The sequence below is a fragment of the Carcharhinus amblyrhynchos genome, chromosome 20 (assembly GCF_965287045.1).
Source record: "Carcharhinus amblyrhynchos chromosome 20, sCarAmb.v2.hapA, whole genome shotgun sequence".
NCBI classification, from domain to species: Eukaryota; Metazoa; Chordata; class Chondrichthyes; order Carcharhiniformes; family Carcharhinidae; genus Carcharhinus; species Carcharhinus amblyrhynchos.
In genome coordinates this window covers 46,919,586-46,944,587 of record NC_137343.1, presented here as the reverse complement: position 1 = coordinate 46,944,587, position 25,002 = coordinate 46,919,586, and the positions used below count along the sequence as shown (strand labels likewise).

The 25,002-nt window shown below is 41.4% G+C and overlaps 2 protein-coding genes across 2 annotated transcripts in view; one reads left to right on the top strand and one right to left on the bottom strand.

Annotated features, from left to right (window-relative positions):
• The window catches only part of gnaz (guanine nucleotide binding protein (G protein), alpha z polypeptide), a 254,488-nt gene extending 250,015 nt beyond the window's left edge, over positions 1-4,473 (top strand). Inside the window, exon 3 of the mRNA XM_080208526.1 lies at positions 1,368-4,473. Coding sequence (XP_080064652.1) covers positions 1,368-1,712 — 345 coding nt within the window. The 3' untranslated portion in view covers positions 1,713-4,473. The remainder of the gene's footprint in view (positions 1-1,367) is intronic.
• rsph14 (radial spoke head 14 homolog) overlaps positions 1-25,002 on the bottom strand; it is a 625,753-nt gene that overhangs the window by 519,171 nt on the left and 81,580 nt on the right. The window lies entirely within an intron of this gene.

Genomic DNA, 25,002 nt, shown 5'->3' with positions numbered 1-25,002 from the left:
ATAGGAGAATGAGAAGGAGGCATGGGATGAGGTAATATGAGAATGAGGTGTGAGAGCGAAAGTTCTTAACAGTCATGTACAGAACAGTGCAGATGCCCCAGTTAACAGAGTGGGACCTTCCAACATCCCTGCCACAGCATGCACCTAGCTCTGTTCACACCTCTGTCCTGCTTCTGGAGTCAGCCTCGCTACCCTATCATCGGCAGACACTGCCAGGCAGGAGGAGCGATTACAATATCAGGAAAAGGCCCAGATCAGAATTCCTATATCATGGATAAAAAAGGGCCCAGTAAAGTTAGCAAAACAGAACTGTATGCAGCATGCTAACATAACAATTTACAATGGTGTATGTTGATAGGCAAGCATGACCAAAATTCATGAAAATAGGAAGTAGGGTTTGAAGATTTTAATAATAAATATCATTGTTATTACTCCTAAATTACAACATCCTTACAGATGGGGCCAAAAGTTGGAATGCACAAGCGTTGTGGTATTTAAGGGGTAGGGAAATCAGAAATGAAACAGAACAAACTTTGAAAAATAAGAGTGTTTTGCAAATTAAGTTAAGCTATGAACTAATAACGATAAACAGATTTATATTTTATTTCTGGTCCTCGTTTAGCAGAAATTGTTCAGAAACACAACAGATCTCAACTAATGTTAAAATCTCCTGCTTAAAATTGATAAAAACGATATCTCAAGATCATTTGACTTGGAGAGGGTGGAACTTGAGGATGGAAATCCCTTGATCTCTAAGTTACTCAAGTGCTTGGGTTTCTGACAGCGTAATGTTGAAGGGCATCCAAACTGCATTCCCACTGGGCTCATGCAAGTGAGCTGCCATTCTATTAATCCCCTATACACTCTGGTCAGCTCAGTGTTGATGAGCACCATAGGCATGATGCTGGAATAACAAGCAGGATTATACTCAGATTTTTGAATCCAGTGTGTTCAATAATTTATCACAGCAAGAGATTTGGCAGTCCATGACATCCTGCAAGGATTCTCAAAAATTTCTACACTTACCACATGTTGCAAGGTTTCCTGCCAATGTGCTGCAGTCATTGGGAAAAAAATTGTACAGAGATAACAAGTCAACTGTCACATCAAACTGATCACGCTCTTTATTAATCTTGTGATTATAAATATGGAATTGAAAGCAATTATGTAATACTGAAAGCAATACGTATTCATTCATTATCTAAACAAAACAGGTAGCAAATACAGAAAATAATATAGTCTGTTTCATTGATGGCCCTTTCATCTCCATTCTCTTTGGAAAATTACTAACCTTAATTCCAACATATACATGTTGTTATTAAATACATCTTCTGCTTTTAACAACTCTATTAACATTTTTGTTTCAGAGTCGAATGGCTGAAAGTTTGCGTCTCTTTGATTCTATCTGCAACAACAACTGGTTTATCAACACCTCACTCATCTTGTTTCTGAACAAGAAAGATCTCCTTGCAGAAAAGATCAAACGAATTCCATTAACGGTATGTTTCCCGGAGTACAGGGGTCAGAACACATATGAAGAGGCCGCTGTCTACATTCAGCGGCAGTTTGAGGACCTGAACCGCAATAAGGAAACTAAAGAAATCTACTCCCACTTTACTTGTGCCACAGACACCAGTAACATCCAGTTTGTTTTTGATGCAGTTACTGATGTGATCATTCAAAATAACTTGAAATACATTGGGCTTTGCTAGATAATACTCCACCTACCATTGAACAAAATCCACACAGGGATTCAGGAGGTTAAGAATAAATATAAACAGGAGAAATGCTGGATTTGGCAGCAAAAGAGGGCGAGGAAAATTACCACAATGACGATAACTGGATGAGGTCTGAGCTACTACACTGAACAGCTTAACAATTCACCAAGATTCTAGTGATTCACAATCCAGCATCATGAGTTCCAGTATGGAATCATGAGAAACACTGTGATCTCTGATGTAACTTGTCCTTTTTATGTGACACGACTAAGCTCTAGTTTATTTTCAGTGACTTGGTAAGCTCCCTGTCGTTCCAGACATCAAACTTGCAATCTGAAAAACCAAAATCTGAGTTCACTGTATGCCATGTCAAAGATAACCAGTCAAGAGAAATGCAGGCAACGGCTATTTTCCTCTCCTTCAGCTAAAAAGGGGCCACTTACTCTTTGGCTCCTTGTAAATAAGAAATAATATCGTTGAAAGTTCATTTTTTTAAAAAAACATTTAATTTCCCAGATCCAAGTGATGTGTGTAATGTTCCGTCCTCCATTTTTGTTCTGAATTGCACATGTTGTTCAAATAATTGATACCAAGATTACATCGTACTGGCCTCATTGCAATGGAATCATTGATCCAACTCCACAATTCAGTACAGAAATTCTACAGGGAAGAGCGAAAAGAACAACATCGAAACTGTGGAAATTGTTGTGCTCTACAGACTTTATACTTTTTGGTTAGAAAATGGAAACAATTAAAAAACCACTGACTGATAAATGAGGCGGTTTTACTGTTCTGTAAACTGTTCTGACAATTGTTCCAACTTACTGAATTGATAAAGGCAACTTTTGATGGCCAAAAGACATATTTGTAACTAAAATTGAAATGCTCAGCATACAGCATTGATTTTTCTTTCGTTTCTCATGCAACATTCACACGACAGAAGTATGTAAATACATTAAAAATATAAAGCACACTCGGAAATGAAAATTAAAAAAACGTCAAAGTCCAGTATGTGTATTAACAGTAAAGGGCTTTGAGACAAATTTTAAAAAAACTGTTCACTTGAAGAAATGAAATAAAATGAATGACATTAGTGGGTAAGATGTGAGATATCCATTGTGATGATTTATGGTAATAACTGCCTATAATAACTTAGAAAGAGATTTGATTTCCTGGCATTCAGTGTGATATTTATCCAAGGTGTAAAACAATCTCTCAGCATAAAATAGGTCATTTTTTTCAAAACACTCTGGGAGAAATATTTGTCTTTATTGGCTGTGTGGCAATCTGGGGAAACAGATCACCCACTTGTAAAAGAACACACCTCATTTTCATTGCAGAATGATACACAGACAAAAACAACACCTCTCGCATCAGATAAGAACATTTTCCAAAACTCATTTTCACGAAGGAAGCAGAGAAGTTTAATTATTGCTAGAATCACACTTTTTATTGCTTAGGACTGGGGACTCAGTGGTAGGATTTTGATTACAGGATTCATTATGCACTGAAATATGACTGGAAAGTGGCATTTAAGTCTCAAGGAACCAGTGGATGACTTTGAACCAGTTTCATTCTGGGTCATTTATCCCTCCTTTTACAAATGTGCTCTTTGATTTTATTTGTTCTTGCTTCTTCTTTTGAACCCTTCTCAATTCTGTTTCTCCTTTGCTTTAAAAGCAACTTATGAATCACCTTTTCATGAGCCACAGATCAGAAAACTGATGTGGGTTGGTCTATATTGGGCTGAACCTGACCTTGCAAGAAATGGATGGGTTGGGTAGTGTCTGGGGTTAAAATACAGAAAGCTGGAACTGGAACTAAAGCAACCTAAAATCAGCTGACTTCCAATTTTAATGGAGCTGGAAAGAGAAAAGAAAACAAACAACCCCCTCATGGGGAAACAGTTAAATATTATAAGGCCGTGTGCCATCAGTTTAATAGCTATTCAATTTAAAATCAGAGGAAACGCCGCAACTTAAAGTAGACAAGAAGAATTGAATATATAAAGCCTTTACATTACTGCTTAGTGAGATGAAGAGGTTATTATGAAGAAAGGTTCAGCAGTTTAGGCCCATACTCATTGGCGTTTAGAAGCATGAGAGGTGAGCTTACTGAAAACATATAACACTCTGACAGCGTTTAACAGAGTAGATGCTGAGAGGATGTATTCCCTCATGGGGGAATCCAGAATTAGGGGGCACAGTTTTAAAATAAGTGCTCTCCCATTTATGACTGAGATAAGGAGTTCTTTTTTTCCTCTGAGTCATTAGTCTGTGAAATTTTATTCCCCAGTGAGCAACAGAGACTGGATCATTGAATATGTTCAAGATTGAATTAGACAGATTTTTGATCAGTAAGGGAGTCAAAGGTCATTGTGGAGACAGACAGAAAAATGATCAAATTAGACAAGCTGCAATCTTTTTGAATGGTAGAGCAGGCTCATGAGGGCATGACATATTCTTGCTAATTCAAACAACCGATTCCAAGATTACATCAAGGTCTTGTCGTGGGCCAGAAGGAACAGACAAGTTTCCTTCAAACTCACCACACCAACCCAGTTTAATTCCCATCATTAATCCTCCATCCCCAGTGATCTGATCATTGATATTTTACTTTACAATACTGACAGAAATCCACTGAGAATACATGAGGGAATGGTGAAAGATGCAACAAATACTTCACATTCCTGTCTCTCTTCTCCCCTGTCTCCACCAGGAATGCCTTTATTCATTTCTTCCCAAACTGTAAATGCTAATAATGGTGGAAGGTTATCCCTTGTCGTCAGTGGATCTCCCTCCTGTCCACTCCTGTCACTTCCAAGGTTTCTATAAGAAAATTGATGCTCAGCCTTGGGAAGCAAAAATTATCACCCCAAGGTTCTCACATGGAGAGAAATTACCTTGAGCACCTTTCAAATCTTGCTTCTCATTAACTTCCTGCCATATCTCCAAAGCAACCACGATACTGATCTTCTGAGCTCTTCTGCCTTTACCTGCCAAGCTAACGTGCGTTGCATTAATGGTCCTGTTGCAGCAAAGCTGGAATTTCAAAATGGGGCCATGACATAGAGGTGGGGCCATAGATGGCCGGAATCCCATTTGGCATCCAATGTCCGTATGGAACAAACCCTGAGGAAAATGGCTTGGGATTCCACCAGTAAAAGAGAGGCAAGCAAAAGGACAATCTTTGCCCAATTCCTGCTGTACGGAAATTATTATGTGCAAATTATTCAATCATTGGTGTTTATCCTGATCCTAACCCCCTTTAATCTAATTTAGGAACAGATGTTCAACTCCTTTTGAAAGAGAGATGAATAATGAACAACATATTTATAGCTTTTGTTAGGGTTCTGTTCAATTCTCTGGGCAATACATTTTTTGATCTCATATTTTCTTGAGGCTTATTAATTTGGTAGTTAAGTCTTTGAATTCTACAATCAGGATCAACTTGTTTTAACCACATTATTCACCTTGGCAATCAAAAGCATTCCACGCTCCTGACTTAGCCTTTTCAATAATGCAGAAGTTTTGCGGAGTCACCTATGCAGAATACCTGAACTCTAACCTGCCATGCAGTCACAGTACGTGTGGCTGGTCTAGTTAGCTTTCTAGTCAATGCTGATCCCAGGATACTGATGGTGGGTGATTTGGCAATGAAAATGCTGTCGAATGTTATGAGATGTTAGATTCTCTCTTATTGGAGGTGGTCATTGCCTAACACTTGTGTGGCACAGATGTCACTTGCCACTTTTCATCTCAAACCCTGAATGCTGTCCAGATCATGCTACATGCAAAAATGACTGCTTCATTACCTGAGGAGTCACAAATGAGATTGAACACTAAAATCATCAACAAAAACTCCCATTTCTGACCTTTTAATGGAGGGAAGGTCATTGATGAAGCAGCTGAATTTGGTGGGACCTAGGACACTGCCCTGAGAAACTCGCAGAATGTTCTGGGACTGACAACAACTACAACCATCTTCCTTTGTGCCAGATATGACTGCAGTCAGTCAGATCCACTGAAAACATTTTGCTTCCTCAAATTTGTCTTCTAAATCATCCTTGGCACGATCAGTCACAATCCCACAAATCATGTTTTTGCAATTACCTGTTTCTGCCAAGCATGTAATATTCACATTAGTCAGATCTCATACAACCCATGAGATCAAGAGGTGCCTGTAAAGAAATAATACCCAAATTACAGTTATATTAGTGGGTCTAACATCCATGGTTTTAAACTCTGAACGTGTGCCTCAAAAAGCCACACAAAGATCATGTTCATCTTGAATGGATGACTGAAGGAGAAGAAACCCTCACAAAGAGTGGAAGTATGGATATTTTGTGTGGTTTAATCAGAAAATCATGGAATGTTACTAGTGTACAAAGTGTCATCAGATCATTCAAAAAAATCATATTCTATCCTATTCTGGAGATGAGATGGAGATGATATGTTGCAGAAGGATTATTATGAAACCAAAAGTGCCACATCTAATCCAGAGAAAGATCCTTACGATGATGCCATAGTCAAAGTCATTCAAATGATATCAATAAACTCTACCGAATGCGGAAGGCAAAAATCTGAAGGTTTAAGTGCTTTGGTTGTGGTTAAATGTGTCTTTGTAGAATAAATTAATTTAATAAAATGTACCACACATCTATGAAGTACTGGTGTTTTTTTCACATTCAGAATTGTGACCACCCACATTTATACTCACATTTTATACTCAAGCATATAGGTTGACCGCCTTTTTGGAAGGTATTTTGTAGGCAAAGGCAGATTTATACATGGCAAGCTTTAGTATTCTTCTTTAAGTTCCGCCAAGGAAATGCACAAAGCTACCTAAAATAAAACCCTATTTCAATTTCTTAATCATGCCCATATTTTTTCTGTATTTTTAATTCATATAGAACATTACAGCGCAGAACAGGCCCTTCGGCCCACGATGTTGCGCCGACCAGTAAAAAAAAAAAAGACCCTCTAACCTAAACCAAATCCTTACCATCCATAAACCTATCCACGGATCTCTTAAACGCCCCCAAACTAGGTGCATTTACAACTGCAGCAGGCAGGGCATTCCAATCCCTCACCACCCTCTGGATAAAGAACCTACCCCTGACATCTGTCCTATAAACTACCACCCCTTAATTTAAAGCTATGCCCCCTCGTGCTAGCTTTCTCCATCCGAGGAAAAAGGCTATCACTGTCCACCCTATCTAAACCTCTAATCATCTTATATGTTTCAATAAGGTCCCCTCGTAGCTGCCTTCTTTCCAACAAAAACAACCTCAAATCCCTCAGTCTCTCCTCATAGGACCTCCCCTCCGTACCAGGCAACATCCTGGTAAACCTCCTCTGCACCCTCTCCAAAGCCTCCATATCCTTCCTATAATGTGGGGACCAGAACTGCACACAATACTCCAAGTGCGGACGCACCAGAGTTTTGTACAGTTGCAACATGACGCTGCGGCTCCTAAATTCAATCCCCCTACCAATAAACACCAAGACACCGTATGCCTTCCTAACAACCCTATCTACTTGATTCCCAACTTTCAGGGATCTATGTACACATACACCTAGATCCCTCTGTTCATCCACACTATTCAGAGTCCTACCGTTAGCCCTATACTCTACACATCCGTTATTCCTGCCAAAGTGAATTACCTCACACTTTTCCACATTAAACTCCATCCTCCACCTCTCGGCCCAGCTCTGCAACTTGTCCAAGTCTCCCTGTGGACTAAGACACCCTTCCTCACTATCTACCACACCTCCGACTTTGGTGTCATCAGCAAATTTACTAATCCACCCAACTATACCCTCATCCAGATCATTTATAAAAATTACAAACAGCGGTGGCCCCAAAACAGATCCCTGAGGCACACCACTCGTAACTGAACTCCATGTTGAATACTTACCATCAACCACCACCCTCTGTCTCCTATCCGCCAGCCAATTCCTAATCCAATTTCCTAGATCACCCTCAATCCCATACATCTGCAATTTCTGCAGAAGCCTTCCATGGTGAACCTTATACATGGTTTTACATTGTTCCCAACTGCCATTAACATTTCATTTTCAGCCTCTTATTCCAAACTAATTTTTAAATTAATAGGCTGAGTTTCTGACTCTGTGGACACATCTTTAATAAAAACATTCATTTTAGTTACAGGTTTACAAAAAGTATTTGCATCTTGCACATCAAACTTTTCTTCTACAATTTCAGTTTCAAGAGCCTCAATGGGCATTCCCAAAACCACTGGAGACAATGATACGTAACCCATAGCCAAGTGATATCCCAACACAAAGGTAATACCTTAAAACAGTAAAGTAGGAACGACATCCATTATAACCAGGACTACTAACTGAGTCACATTGTAAATTAACCTTGAAATAAAAGGAATGGGTTTAACAGTTTCCACCAAGACCTTAATACCTTTTTATTCAGCAAACATTTTGGAGAGATTCATGTTGCTTGCCAACAACAGTGATTGTGCTGATCCCATATCTAAGGATAATAATCAATTTGCCTGCTCACCAGATGACCACGGGAACATTCTGCCATTGAACAAAATAATCTCAACAGCTTTACAGCAACCGATTCATCCTCTCAGTGAAAATGGCGGAAACTCCCAGCTTGGAATGAACTTCATTGATTAGGACATTATCATCCATAGACTGGACAAATGGACATGCTTGGTTTTTAACTTCCAATCTTCAGCCTTCATGGGCAGAAATTTTTTTGGGAGAATTCTAAGTGCCAAATTCACGTTAAAAACTGGAGTAACTCCCACTGGTTTTTATAAAGCAGTATTTTCAAAACGAATCTCCCACACACTGAGCATCACAGAGTGCCCAAGTGAGATTGATGTTGAAAATCAGTTGGCGGAACCTATTCCTGCTGAAGAGGCTGGTAGCATAGCGCTGAGGGGGCCACCGTGCATGTGCCAAACTGACAAAGCAGAGATCAGTGTGTGCACAGTAGCCCCACACTGCTGGCCAGCCCCAGTCCTCCATCGTTGGCTTACAGAGCCCCTCCCACCCCCCAATCATTGGCCTCCTGGTCCTCTGCTTGCCCCTCCCCCACCCCACCAGCCCCGATCTCCCAATGCCACCTCTCCCCCACCCTGCCCAGCTATCCCAAGGTCCCCATCCCACCTTCCCTCCCACCCCAAAGGCCAGCTCCATTCAGCCCTTTCCTCCCTTTGCCACTGATCCCAAGTGCAGAGCCACAACCGGTCCCCTCACCCCCACAGATCTCTCCCTGGTCGGCAGTGTCAAGTTGCCCCTTGGACAGTGCCAGGGGGTCATGTTGGCTCTGCTAAGCTGGCAATGCCTAGGGGGCATCCCCCACCTTACTCCCAAACACTCCAGCGGGGTCAGGTCACGGGGAGCTGTTGTAAACCCTGCTGGAGTGAACCACTCCTCTCAGATGTGGGGTGGGGGTGGAAGAGAGGCTAGTGGGCCCAGAGCCTTCAGTCCTAGGTCTGCTAATCGGATGGTAATGCTTATCATCATAATATTAAAATCAGTTCCATGCCAATTTCTGACAGAGCTGATGCTGAAAAGCGCAATGGCCGTGGCACCCAGCAGGGACCCCACTAAATGGCCTCTGCTCATGTCTCCTGGCCCACTGCACTGTTGAAGCAGCACAGCCAGCTGGAAGAATCGACCCCTATGTGACCATTCTTGCAGCAAAAGTTGCTTGTCAGTCCTCTTCAACTAAGCCTGTCTTCCGTACCCTCACTTCCACTAACCCAAGAACGTCTTGGTCTCTATCTTCCACTACCCTTTGTCAGCATGGCCTGACCTTCCTATCATTCCATTTCTCTGAATGGTCACAGGTCCCATTTTGGAACCAATCTTGAGTTAACTTAGTCACCTGCCATTACCGAGCCTTGTGTTATTTTCTGGACTTTGTGGTCTTCTAGGTGAGGCTTTAATCCGAACACCAATTTTTAATCCCCCCATCAACATTATCTCCCTAAGGTTACTGAAGTTCTGTTCCAGCTTCCACCAACTTACACACCTGTCGATCACGATTCCCTTTTCTCTGACAAATTCTACACACATCTGGTCTATTCTTCTCAAATTTCTAAATTTTGCCTGTAGGCTTTTGACCCCAACTCATAAGCATTAAGCACAACAATCTTCATTGCCTTTTACTCACGAGTGCTCTCAAAGAGATGAGTACACCTCCAAAGCCTTGCCTACCAAAACACGTCTTAGGTACACAGACCACTGTTATTTTGGCTATTTAGATACATGATAATTTTCTCAAATGACAGGCAGTACACCTCTATTCATGTCATCCTAAATTTAACTCATGTGGAAATTCTTTGCCAAAATCAACAGCATTCTTGCTGAGTCAACTTCATTTACAGTAACTTCACTGCACTGTTAATGTAAGCCTTACTTGTGACTAATAAATACAATTTAACCTTTATTTCTTCTCACCAACTCAAGTTTGCATAATTGGAACTCATGATCCATTTTGAGATTTTTCATGGCTCTATCTCCTTCCTCTCATTAATTTCACTCTAAAACAATCTTAGTTTTATTTCTTTTTCAATATTGGCCAGTTGTATTCAATCACTATACAACCATTCCTTTCTTACTCAAACCCCAGGCCTCAAATCCTGTCCCTCTTAGCTCCTGATCACATTAATCTTCACGCTAACTCGTCTTTTCCCAACTGCTTTAAGTCCCAAAGCCAGATCCATTCTCTGAACAAGGGCTCGACCAATGTTACCCATATCAATTTCCTAATACACTGAAGCAAAAGCAAACATGAAATCTTATTTGTTTAAATGTTGGAAAAGTTCCAATGAACCCTCTTTAGTCTCTGGGATCATATCATTCGAACCTTGATTTTCTCATGATCCCCATGGGGGTAACAAACCAGAATAAATTTGCTAAATGATCCCCATATGAAGAAATTACTAAGAAGATTTCACTTCTTGCAGCTTTTACATGAAAACAAATCAAAACTAATGCAAATTACACATCAATTAACAGGGAAATAATTCTTCAAGCAAAAAAGGTATATTTCACTTTAAATAATTGATAAAACAAAGATACATATTATGTGACTACCAGCACCTGCATCACTCTCAGCAATAAATGTTACACGACATAGCTACACAGTTCCACAACATGCTAATCTTTATTCATGCAAGGAAGGAGAGTGTTCTATCCAGCAACAACTTTTACATTTGACTTCCATGGGTATGATAAACATTTTTTTTTGCACAAAACCCTGGTGTAAAATTGTTTAGTGAACAAACTGATCTCATCTGGTAGACAAAGCATTTATATCAGAATGGTAATGAGTAAAATCATGAGACCTGATAGTGTAGCATTCCAGCGTTCTTTTTACACAGAGCAACAAATAAAACTTCAGTTGTTCTGTGAATCAGGGAAACTGTTTATTGGGTAGAGCCATACCTAGCACAAAGTAAGATGTTTGTGATTGTCGAAGGTCAATCATCATAAGACCAGAAGTGGGAACGTTCACTAATAATTACACAATGTTCAGCACTATTCATGATTCCTCAGATACTGAAACAGTCCATATTAAATGCAGAAAAACCTGGCTGACAAGTGGGAAGTAACATTCACACCACACAAGTACCAGGCAATAATCACCTGCAACAAGGGAGAATCTAAATATCACTCCTTGATGTTCAATGGCAATAGCATTGCTGAATCCCCCACAATCAATATGCTGGGGCGTTATCATAAGCAGAAACTGTACAGGACTAGCCATATCAATATAGTGGTTATAAGAATAGAAGAGGGACCAGAAATTCTGCAGTGAGTAACTCACCTGATTCCTCAAAGCCTCTCCATCATCTAAAAGGCACAAACCAACAGCATGATGATATAGTCTCCATTTACCAAGATGAGTGCAGCTCCAAAAACACTCAAGAAACTCAACACCATCCAGGACAAAACAGTCCACTTAATTGGCACCCAATCCACATTCAGTCCCTTCACCATTGAAGCACAAAGGCAGCAGTGTGTACCATCTACAACATGCACTGCAGCAGCTCACCAAGGCTCCTTAGATATCACCTTCCAAAGCCATGACTGCTACCATCTCAGCTGATGTTAGTAGATGCTCAAGAACACCACCTGGATGTTCCCCTCCAAACCACATATGAACCAGACTTGGAAAAATGTTGCTTTTCCTTGCTGTCACTGAGTCAGATTCCTGGAACTCCCTCCCTAACACTATAGCGGATGTATTTACACCACATGAATTGTGGCATTTGAAGAACCTCATGTGCAATTAAGGATGGGCAGTAAATGCTGGCCTAGTCAGTGTTACCCAAATTCCATGAATTAAAAAAGTTCATGGTTTGGCCACTTCTGGGAAAACACCTAGATCTTTTAATTTTAAAAAATTACTCCATTCTTAAAGTTACAAAGCCAATACTCAGAATAGACAGGGCAAACCCAAATTCATTCTTTGCTTGCTCTAAAATCCAAATGCAAAATCCAATTGAATTCAATTCATGATCCCTATAAGAGAGGCAAACAAGATCCAAACTGACAAGATAAGGCTTTACACCTCATCATCTTGAGCTTGATCTTAGCCAGAACACCCAGTGTTTCCAACTTATTTACACAACTTTCCAGGTTTCAGTCTTTTTTCAGTTAGCTTGCACAGGGTGTCCATTAATTCCTACCTCCTTTCATATCCTACAGGAAAACTGACCTCTTTCTGAAAGTAACTTGCTTCTTCTCCTCACAAAAATTTGACATGTTAGTCTGTCTACTTCCTCTTTGACTCTGTATCTTTACCTTCACCCTCAAATCCTCAGCTTGTACCTCTCTTTTTTGTCTGCCAACCACATGACTTCTTTCTTAACTTCCTTCCTGTTGGTACTACTTCCTGGTCAGGTTGCAGGTCAAAAGGACGAGTATCTTATTATCCAAGAAATTTGCAATTAATCCCTTTGCTAATAATGGAAGCTCTTATAAGTCATTTTCAAACATTCTCAAAACCAATTACGAATTCCACAAACATTTAAAAGAAATTACAAATTTCCCTTACAGTTCTGCTTCCAGGTCAAAGGTCATCATACTTCAACCCAGACACCGGCTCATTAAAATTTTTCTAATTCTCATTGAGGATTTACCTGAAGCAAGTAGAAAAGTAAATTAGTTTTTTGTTTTTCTTTAGCTCTTTTCTAAGTGACCTCCATCTTACTGTTAGAATGTTCCCTCCCCTTATATTTAATCATTATTCCATGGCATATTACATTAAAAATCCAAAACAGTCAGCCAGAGAGTGCCAACAACTGATTAAAACAATTTAAGATGTCATTTCAAAGATTTAAGAGAACTTCCAGCCACTAAAGAAATTATGAAAATAAGGCAATTTCATTTATTTTTGATATGGCTCAATTGTCAGGAAACACTTTCAAACGTGACTTTCCAAGCCCAGCCAGTGTATTAGGATTTTTGATTTACTTTTAGTTTTTTTATCACAAATCCTTCATCTAAACTAAAGTTTTTCAAATTCTTCCTCAGTAATTTCCAGTTGTTGTAAGGGTTGTTTGAATGGTAAAAAAATTTAATTATTTTAGTGTTTAATAAAACTAGCGCGAAGCGATTATAAATTAAGGTGGCATGGTAGCACAGTGGTTAGCACTACTGCTTCACAGCACCAGGGACCTAGGTTCGATTCCTGGCTTGGTTCACAGTCTGTGTGGAGTTTGCATATTCTCTTCTGTTTGCGTGGGTTTCCTCTGGGTGCTCCGGTTTCCTCCCACAGTTCAAAGATGTGCAGGTTAGGTTGATTGGCCATGCTAAAATTCCCCCTGGTGTCCTGAGGTGCATAGGTTAGAAGGATTTGCGGGCAAATGTGTAGGGAGTGGGGTAGGGCCTGGTTGGGATTGTGGTCGGTGCAGACTTGATGGGCCACATGGCCTCTTTCTGCACTATTGGGTTTCTATGATTCTACTTTGAGAATTACAAATGAGAAATGAATTACCAGTTCAAATCTTGAATTGTTTTGAAAGGATATTTCAATTCAAAAATTTGATTATAAAATTGTCCTTTTTGTTATGTCTTCTTTTAGCCAGATTCTACATTAAATAAAATTTCTTGTGTCAGTTTGCCCTTTGATGGCTATAGAATGCATTTCCTGCTGCAATCTATGCACATAATGAGATTTACACAAAAGTAATTAAGAACTCCGTTACTGTAGGTTTATTGCAAAATGACAACATTTGTTGACTGGAATTTTTACAATCAATTGTAACTTCTAAACTGTTAGTTATGTGCACTTTCAATGAAAAATGAGAGAACACATTTGTTTTTGCAATTTAATGGTCACAAACCATTATGATTACAAACCAATGCAATGTATTTTTAATTCAAAATTGGTCAATTCAAGTGATTGGATTTTTCAAACTTTTGGCACAAATAAACAACTTATAAGAACTAGACTGTCGACAGTAGCATGAACAATGGTTTGTTACATTTCACATATACAGTAGATTTAAAGATGCTAATACAGAACAAAAATTATGAAGCTCAGAATTAAAATTTCTGAACCGTTTTGGTAACCAATGGGCTGGAACCTGCTAACAAAGCAATCATATGGATAATGGCTCTTTCCATTATTTATGTAAGATTATAAAAGGTAAATCATATTTGATAAATTTGCTCAATTTCTTCGAGGATATAACAGAGAGGGTAGCTAGAGGGGAATCTGTAAATGTCGTGTATTTAGATTTCCAAAAGGCATTTGACAAGGTGCTACATAAGAGGCTGGTGCATAAAGTAAAATGCCCATGTAATTGGAGGTAGTGTGTTTGCATGGATGGAACACAACTGTCACATAGAAAATAGGGAGTTGGAATAAATAGATCCTTTTCAAGAGTAGAAAAATGTAGTCGAGTACCACAGGGATCAGTTATTGGCCCACAATTATTCGCTATTTACATTATTGACCTGGAGAAAAGAACAGAATGTAAGGTTTCCAAATTTGCCATAAATAGGTGGAAGGGCAGGTTATGATGAAAATGCTGTGATTCTGCAACAGGACATGGATTAATTGGGAGAATGGGCGAAAACCTGGGAAATGGAGTTTAATATCATGAACTTCGGTTGGAAGAATCAAAAGTCAGATTATTACCTAAATGGAGAGAGACTGCAAGTTAGTGAAGTACAGAGGGACCTAGATGTTCTACTGCATGAATCACAAAAAGCTAGCAGACAAGTCCAACAAGTAGTTAAGGAGATAGACAGCATTTTAGCCTTTATTGCAAAGGGATTAAAAATAGGGTAGTTTTGTTGCAATTGTACAGGCTGTTGATGAGGCCTCACCTAGAATACTGCATACAGTTTTAGTCTCTTTACCTAAAAAAGGATACAGTAACATTGGAGGCAGTTCAAAGGAGGTTCACCAGGCTAATTCCTGCATTGAGAGAGTTGTCCTATCAAGAGAGACCCTACATAGAATCCCTACAGTGCAGAAGGAGGCCATTCAGCACAAAAAGCCAACACCAACAACAATCTCACCCTGACCCTACCCCATAACCCATCTATTTACCCTGCAAATTCCCCTGACACTAATGGGCATTTAGTACAGCCAATCAACCTAACCTGTATATCTTTGGACAGTGGGAGGGGCCAGAACACCCCAGAGAAAACCCATGTAGGGAGGACATGCAAACTCCACAAAGACAGGCACCCAAGGCCAAAATTGAACCCATGTCCCTAACAACTGTACCACTGTTCTGCCCTGTCTGGGTCTACATTCCTTGGAGTTTAGAAGAGTGAGCAGTGACCTTATTCAAAAATACAAGATCGTGAGGGGGCTTGACATGGTAGATGGTGAGATGTTTTCACCAGTGGGAGAGTCTCGAACAAGGGGGATATGGGCACAGGATAAAGAGACAGTCATTTAAAACTGAGGTGCATAGAAATTTCTCCTCACAGAGGGCGGAGAATCTCTACACCAAAGGGTGGTGGAGGCTGGATCAGTGGAAGTATTCAGAATGGAGGTGGATAAATATTTGATAGATTGAGGAAGAGACAGCTAGTGGGAAATGGCACAGAAAAGGAGCTGAGGCCAACATAGATCAGCCATGATCGTGTTGAATGCCGTTGTAGGCATGAAGTGCCTGGTGACCTATTCTTGCTTCTATTTCTTGTGTTCAGGCAAAAAGCAGATGAATGGCTATATGCAAATATCAGGAAACTGCTCCGAGTTGTACAGCTCTGCCCTCAACCCTTTAAAATACATCATCTTGCTGTCTGCTTCAGCATTGCACTGAAACGTTTTGAAGTTGCTGTAATTGATCGGTAGATATAAACTAGACCATGGGAAGTTAAGTTCAGCCATTTCAAATCTAATTACCCTTTTAGCATGATTAATATTAATTATTGCCAATCAATCTCTTGAACAATGAAAATTAGCCACTGCATGTATGGAGTCTCAATGCTTCAGCTTTTAATTGTTCAAGATTTTTAAAATGTCAAATTTAAATATTTTTAAAAATTGTTTCTTTTGTGTCTTTGCACTCTCTCTTAATTCCAACTGTTACTCCCTCTGTCTATTTCCCTCTCAGTACTCCAGTGAACATTGAATTTGATCCTTTCTAATTTATAATTCCTTCTCAATCCTCCAAAAGTAGTTTCACAATCCTTCAATCTCATTGCTTAAGGAGATATTGGGCCCGTTCCTCCCAAAAAAATTCAAGTGCTGATTTGGCGGGAAAAATAGTGTAACTTGTGATTATCTTTTCAGTGAGAGTTCAGATTTGAATCTCCCACACTCTGTGCAATGCAGAGGTCACAATCGTGAATGTCATTAAAAGCTCGGGGGGGGCGGGGCCTATTCACACCGAAGTCTGACAGTTACAGAATATTGTGCATGCGCAGTGGCCCTGAACTGTCAGACTGCACTTTGCAATCGAGCTGGCCAGCCTGGGACATCCACAGTTACGCAGTGCTGTCCCTCACAACAGCCCCATGGCCCGATTGTAGTCCACACAAGCATTCCTGGACCAGTCCTAATACCCCCTTCCCCCCCATCCCGGAGCACTACAATCTCCAGCCCCTCCCCAGTACTGTCGATGCCCCACCCCCCCTCCCCCTGGGGAGGCAGACCACTCACCTCCCCGCAATCTGTGCCAATTTCTGGCCTGCCTCCAGCCCCAACCAGTCTTACCTGCAGAGTGGCAGCGGAACCCCCCACTCCCACCCATCGTTCTATAGGCACTGCCCACAATATGCCCCACCCCTTGACTATGCCCCCGGCACTGCCAGTTGCCCCTTGAGCAGCGCCAGGGATAGAGGCTGGCTCTGCCAGGGTGCCCATGCCCAGGGGATACCACCCCCTGCCACCTGGCCCCCTGAGGGCCTCAATTGCCTCCCCTCCTTCACTCCAGTGGGGTCTCCTGCTGGACCCCTGAATGTGGGGAGCTACTCTAAACCCTGCCAGAGTGAAATGTTCCTGGCGGGGGGGAGATGCTACTGGGCCTGGAGAATTCAGTCCCGGGCCCAATAATGGCATTTAAATCACATTAAAAACAGATTAAAAGCACTTACCTTATCTTCTCACCGATTTCCAGCACTGTCTCAACTGCACCTGCTCTCCCAACCCGACGCGCCAAAAAATGTGCACACGGGATGAGAGAATCGGGTCCATTGTGTGGTTGTCCTGTTCATAGTTCTCAGCTATTCTATTTCCCTAGTTGTGCCATTATCATCTCACTTTCAACAACTTGCTATACAAAAAAACTAAAACGTGAAAGAGTAAGTCAAACACTGGACACCATTAGATGTTGCATCACAGCAAATCCAGGACATGATAGTGATTTTAATATTGTTTTAAGCAAGTTAAAATGGAAAACTGCTTTGCCTGATATTTGGAAATTGAAGAACAAAATTGATAAATAATTTTATAGGCAAAACACTGAAGAGAAAGGTTTGCTGTTTAACAAACAGGTTAAAAAAGTTATTAGAATTACCTTCTTTCTTAATATCCAATTTATTCTCAAAACTTGCTATACTAGTACAAATTTGCAGCAATACAGCAGGAGTATCCCCTGGAATGTAGCATTGGTGAGTATAAAGCATATGAATGAATTTCAGATTCAGCAATGGGTAGAGAAGCATGGGTTTGGGTCATCAGAATAGTTTTTAACAATGACACAATTGATAGAATAAGATAGGCTGAATTTCCATTCCTTAGTCAACATTGTTGGGTTAAAGTTATGTGGAATGGGGGGAATCTCCTAACTCCTTCCCTAAGGGGTGACACTGGAGTACAGTGATCAGCACTGCTGCCTCACAGCGCCAGGGACTCGGGTTCGATTCCTGGCTTGGGTCACTGTCTGTGCAGAATCTGCACATTCTCCACATGTAATGACCTATAGCAATGACCTATTAAAGCAAACAGACAGAAAAGCTAATCCACAGAATAAGTTCATGAAATAATTTATCTGGTTCTGTTGATTGCCATTTTAAGGAGCATAATGTCAATTGTATGAAATAACTTGCTTTGTGGTTCTTTGTATTTCATGTAAACAGGCCAATACTTCACTCACTATTAATCACATGGCTGGCACTTTATCATCATTGATCTCATAGTTCTGGGAGACCCCTTTGCTTCTGTAAGCAGAATCCAGTCTCTTGCCCAGAGATGGGCACTATTTTCGACACTACCAGCCACCTTCCTGATGGCCATTTTCCTGCTGCTGACTCCACCGTCTACTGAGATGGAATGGCGACAGAGGAGCACAAGTAAAGAAAAAGCAAAACTAATAAGAAAATCAAAACAGAGGGAAAAAAATGAAAGGAGAAAGAAATAAAGGCCATGATTTCCCCAAAAATGACAGTGTCATAATGGGGAGAAAACTGGAGCGATCCGTGCTGGTCTGTCTGGAGAGGTCTGGGCCATAATCACCCCACGCTTAATCTTTTTTGGGAGAAAGGTGAGTTGTTTGCCAGTTCTGGGAGGATCGTGACCTAAACAGGTCAGTGAGCCAAGCTGCAAAGCAATCAGGCGCTATTTTGAAAGGGTGCCCCGATCTCAATGTGCTAGAAGAATCCCACTATTGACATCGGGACCCCCCATCATCATCGGCAGCCTGTTTTCCCACCTATCTCACCGACATAGATCGCTGGCATCAGGGCACTGGGGCACAACCAATGGACCCCCCTTCATGACCCCTGACATGCCACCTCATCATGCCTCATTCATTTACTGCCCACTCCTTCATGATTGCCCTGTCAGAGCCCCTCCTCAGCATAGCACCTGCTCAGGCCTCAGCCAGACCCCACACTCTTGGCACTGCCAGATGAGCACTGCCCAGCCACGTCCCTGACCGTTCAGGAGCTTCAATGGCCTCCAGATCCCTTGGCATGGCTATCCCACCTGGTCTCTGCTAGTGCAGACCAGTAGTGATTCTTGCAGGGCACGTACCATTCCCGAGGGTTGGAAGATCCTGAGAGCTGGGAGAATCTGGTGTTGAATGGCTGAGCATATTTAACTGCTCCTTTAAAGATGCCAATCGGTCTCGTGCCTCAATTTGTAGAAAGGGACAATTGCAAAGTGTTTCGCACCAGGCGCAAATCTCATTTTTATGCCCGCTATTTTCCGGAACCGATGCGGTCTGTGCTAGGCATGGTGAGGCCGGAAAATCACCCCAAAGTACTAAACTCAAGTTAGAGCTACATTATAGAGAAACAAAAGCAAGGGCAGAAAAACAAAACCAACAGAATAACAATGATGAAATGAGAAAGAGAAAAGTTAAGAGCCAAAGAAAGACTCAAAAGGAAAAAGAGACAAGAGAGAGAAACATATGAAAAGATGCAAGCAAAAGAAAAGGTTGAGAGAGAAACAAAAAGAAAGGTCAGAGAATTACAATAATATTGTGTCAGAAGACCTTATCTTATTGGGATGTTTGCTGGAAAGACAGTATTTTACATTTCCATTTTTTGCTCAGAAGCCTTTATGAGTTTTCACAATGGTTTAATTTGCAATGTTTGAAATTTTCTGGTTCAGATACTTCTAAAAAAAAACTAAATAAATTGAGGTTAATAGTGGCCCAGCCCATGAAAATTATGTCGATCATTAGCCACTGCAATTTCCTGGCCTTGCATTGCAACCCCACTGCAGATGCAGTTCCATTCACACTAAGATAGATGATGAAAGATATCCATTCTAAATACAGACGTATTCAGCAACCCCTTTTCATGCCAATGAGCCTGGCTTCAGAGCGCTCAAACACTGTTTTGCAAGGGTGCTTCCTCCCCGAACAGATGTGGGACCCACCATCCACTCCCATCTCCCCGCCCTCAGCCCTCATCTGCAGCATATTCCCCACCCTCCCCAGCCTGGGTCAACAGAATCAGGGCCCTCTTGATAGGTTCCCCCTTTATGTCCATGCCCCTCCCCCTCCCGATCAGAACCCCTGACAAGCTCCCCCCGATCAGGACCCCAGACAGATCCACCCCTTCTCAGCCCCCCACATGGCCCCTCCATCATAGGCCCCATGCGTAGCCCATCCCTGTCATAGCCCCCATCCAGGATCGACCCCCTTTTTGCTGCCCCTGACACACTCGTGCTGCCCAACTGGCACTGCGGGGGTGTCTGGTGGGCATTGCCAGCATACCAGGTGGCACACCTCATGGGCAGTAGTGATTTTTGCTAGTGTGGCCTCCCGCCAGAGAGGTGGGAGCATTTCAGGAGAGGGGACAATTGTGCAGAACTTGCTAATAAGATTGAAATCCATCATGCAGATTAGTCTCGTATCCATTCTGGGCGCAACTTGTTTCACGCCATTGGAAAGGGGTCAGGATGATTGCAAACTGGTTGGCGCCAGATGCAAATCCAATCTTTAGGCTCACACACTATTCTCCGGCATTACTGCAATCTGTGCCAGGCAAGGAGAGATAGGAGAATCACCTCTGTGTCTCAAAATTAAAATGATTACAATGAAAACTAGTTCCTTAATAAATTTTGGAACTGAAATATCAGAGAGTAGATTATTCATAAAGAGATTCAAAATGCTCATAATTTCAGGCCTTGGTTTGGTATTGGACCTAAATGATGTGAGAAATCAGTCATGACAATGTCACGCATTCTTCTTATTTATCCTGATCTTGAAATTTGAGACAATAGCATCTTAAGGATCCAGAAATTCTTCAAGGATTTTGGAGGGTAGGTTTTTTTCTGTAATATTCAGTTCTTACTAAATAATCTGAACTTCTTGGGATGATTGGTTGGTTGTGTCACCTATGTAAAACATTTCATGAACATTTATGACAGACTGTTTCATTAAAAAGTTTTGCCAATTGTCAAGCTGTGCAATGAATATGTTCTAAAATAAAAATTTCAACCTTTGTGGACTGACTTGCCTGGTGGATAAATTCTCCTTATAGCTTGATTCGATCTTTACTGCTGTCTTTAACTCTGTATTTTCATTTATGTGTCTTTCTACAATTGTGTAATACTTAACATATAAATAATTCTATCATGTTCCCCAAGCTCATCCATCTGATGGTGTGATATTTATTGCTTTTCAAAGATGGCAGAAGAACTGTTAGAATCCCATGTAATCCCTGCATGGCACATTGTAAGAAGTCTTACAACATCAGGTTAAAGTCCAACAGGCTTATTTGGTAGCAAACTGCACTAGCTTTCAGAGCATTTGCTGCTCCTTCATCAGGTGAATGGGCAATCTTTTCACAAACCCACTTGTGAAAAGATCTCCCACTCACCTGACAAAGGAGCAGCTAATGCTCTGAAAGCTAATGGCATTTTCCGCCAAATAAACCTGTTGGACTTGAACATGGTATTCTAAGACTTCTTACTATGTTTACCCCAGCCCAATGCTGGTATCTCCACATCGTGGCACATTGTAATCAGGGGGAATTGTTAATTCTGTGTGACACCATTCCAGTGCATCTCACAGAATGTAGGTTTTGGTTCTTAATGCAGAATGCTTGAGATAAATGTATTTCACTACAAGTGCAAACCAAGATAGGTGGGTGAAATGCTGAACAATGACAACTGATGGCAACTAAAATGGAACAAAGCCAAGCAAGTGTTTAAAATGAGTACTTTCTAAGAAATGTATAGAAGTTACCTGAGCACAAGAAGCCTTATCAAGGAGTTAGAATCACCTTCGCAAGAAGCAGATAGAAAGGAAACAAGTGCTCTCTGAAACTAATATGCATTACAGGAGAAAACTATAAAGGCAAATTCAAAAAGGAAGGCATCAACATGAGGGGTGCAAACACTAGAAGGAAAAGGTTCAGTGCAATTCTGAGATTAAGTGAAAAGAGTGAAAAGCAACAACAATCACTTGAATTGGCAGGGTAAAGTTGATCAACAATGGAACAGATGGACAGAGCTCAAACGGTTTCAAACAATGGAATAAAATCAGTCTGTGCTCAGGCACTGCATATGCAGTGTGCACTTGAATAGGGGTCGCCTAAGGCCAGTCTGAAAATGGGCTTTGCTTTCAATTGCACATTTAGTACAGATTGCTGCTGCCTATCACACCTCACCCCATGAGAAAAAGACATTTCCAGCCATTTACCTCACCAGCAGCAAATCTGTTATACTTCACAAGCTGGGTTGGAGCAGGTAACTGGTATACAGAAAGAGGAGGGTGACCATCAGAACTGTGAAGACACTACATGATAAGAGTACTATTAATATCAGCAAATGTGGGGATCCGGAAGAGCAGCAACTTGAGAATAGGCTTGAGGGAACAAGAAGTAAGTCTCATAGATAAGGTGAGCTCAAAGGGCATGATGAGAAAAGGAGAAAAATGAGTTCAAGGCAAGAATAAGGGCGAATCTTGGAGAGGTTTCGCACAATGAACTACAAGAGAGGGAAGCAGAAGTAGTGAAATGGATGGTCTCAATATTAATGATGATGAGGTGCATGTGCATCACAAATCTGCTGTTGGAAGCGATCATGGTGAAAGCAGGGGAGGGCGGCTTAAGACAACTTATAGTAAAGGAATAAAGTCAGGAGCATCTTTAAGTGATGTTCCTAAAATAGAGAGCAGTTTTGACAGAGAGAGGAACCTTGTAATGCTATAAATGGGCCAGCCAGATGTGGCAATGAATGGCCGAACAGTTATCTGTCATAAACTTTCAAGAATACCTCGCTTCAATCTAAAAGAGTGAAGTTGAGGACAGCAGCTGGCAGAATGAGCATGGTGAGAGATTGCTAGAGTTTCAATGGGGAAATGGTCATGAAAGATGGAGGTAAGGATGTGATCAATGCAGGATGCAGCTGCAGAAATGGTATTGAGAGGACCAAAGGCTTGACGGTTGAGAAATTGAAAGCACAGTTCTAAATAACTTCAAAGAGAATTCTTCCAGGAGCAGACACAGAAATAAGTGGAGATGGGAGTGGGAAGGGAGATGTGGGTGGAGAGTGATAGCAGAAAGTAATCAGAGATGGCCTTTTCCATGACTCACATGATGCAGGTAGTGAACTCTTCTGAGAAGTCAAAGTCAAGGACATGGCTGTGAAAATATGTTGGATAGTTTATGTGGAAGGAGAAATTAGGAGGAGATACCAGAGCAGTGGACTTAGAGAAGATAGAGCATGGTGAGTTCAGAAGAAGATTGAAATCACAAAAGATGAAAAGTCGCTCTATGCAGAGGTTGAGTGAGGGAAAGAACATAGAACAGTACAGCACAGTACAGGTCCTTCAGCCCTCAATGTTGTGCCAAGCTTTGTCCGAAACCAAGATCAAGCTATTCCACTCCCTATCATTCTGGGGTGCTCCATGTGTCTATCCAATAACTGCTTGAAAGGTTCGAAAGTGTCCGACTCCACTATCACAGCAGGCAGTGCATTCCACACTTTACTCTCTGAGTAAAGAATCTACCCTGGCTAGCCCTCCTATATCTCCCACCATGAACCTTATAGTTATGCCCCTTAGTGACAGCTCCATCCACCTGAGGAAATAGTCTCTGGACATTCACTCTATCTGTCCCCCTCATCATCTTATAAACCTCTGTTAAGTCACCTCTTATCCTCCTCCAATCTAAAGAGAAAAGCCCTAGCTCTCTCAACCTTTCCTCATAAGACCTACCCTCCAAACTAGGCAGCATTCTGGTAAATCTCCTCTGCACTGTCTCAATGCTTCCACATCCTTCTTATAGTGAGGTGACCAGATCAGCACACAATATTCTAAATGTGGTCTCACCAGGTCCTGTACAGTTGCAGCATAACCCCACGGCTCTTAAATTCTAACCCCCTGTTAATAAACACACTATAGGCCCTCTTCACGGCTCTGTCTATTTGAATGGCAACCTTCAGAGATCTGTGGATCTGAACATCAAGATCTTTCTGTTCCTCCACATTCCTTAGAACCCTGCCGTTGACCCTATAATCTGCACTTAAATTTGTCCTACCAAAATGAATCACCTCGCGCTTATTAGGGTTAAACTCCATTTGCCATTTTTCAGCCCAGCTCTGAATCCTATCAATGTCTCCGCAGCCTACAACAGCCCTCCACCTCATCCACTACTGCACCAATCTTGGTGTCATCAGCAAATTTACTGACACACCCTTCAGCCCCCTCCTCCAAGTCATTGATAAAAATCACAAATAGCAGAGGACCCAGCACTGACCCCTGTGGTACATCACTGGTAACTGGTCTCCAGTCTGAAAATTTTCCATCCACCACCACCCTCTGTCTTCTATGAGATAGCCAGCTACTTATTCCATTGGCCAAATTTCCCTCTATCCCACACCTCCTTACTTTCTTCATGAGCCTACCATGGGGAACCTTATCAAACGCTTAACTAAAATCCACGTATATGACATCAACTGCTCTATCTTCATTTACACACTTAGTTACCTCCTCAAAAAATTCAATCAAATTTGTGAGACAAGACTTACCCCTTCACGAATCCATGCTGACTATCCCGGATTAAGCTGCATCTTTCCAAATGGTCATAAATCCTATCCCTCAGGGCCTTTTCCATTAACTTACCGACCACCGAAGTAAGACTAACCAGCCTATAATTACCAGGGTCATTCCTATTTCCTTTCTTGAACACAGGAATAACATTCCCCACTCTCCAGTCCTCTGGCACTATCCCCGTGGACAGTGAGGACACAAATATCAAAGGCAAAAGCTCTGCAATCTCCTCCCTTGCCTCCCAAAGAATCCTAGGATATATCTCATCTGGCCCAGGGGACTTATCGACCCTCAGGTTTTTTTCCGTGATGAAGGTGACAAAGGATTAGGGAGTCAGAACAATGTGTGATTTGG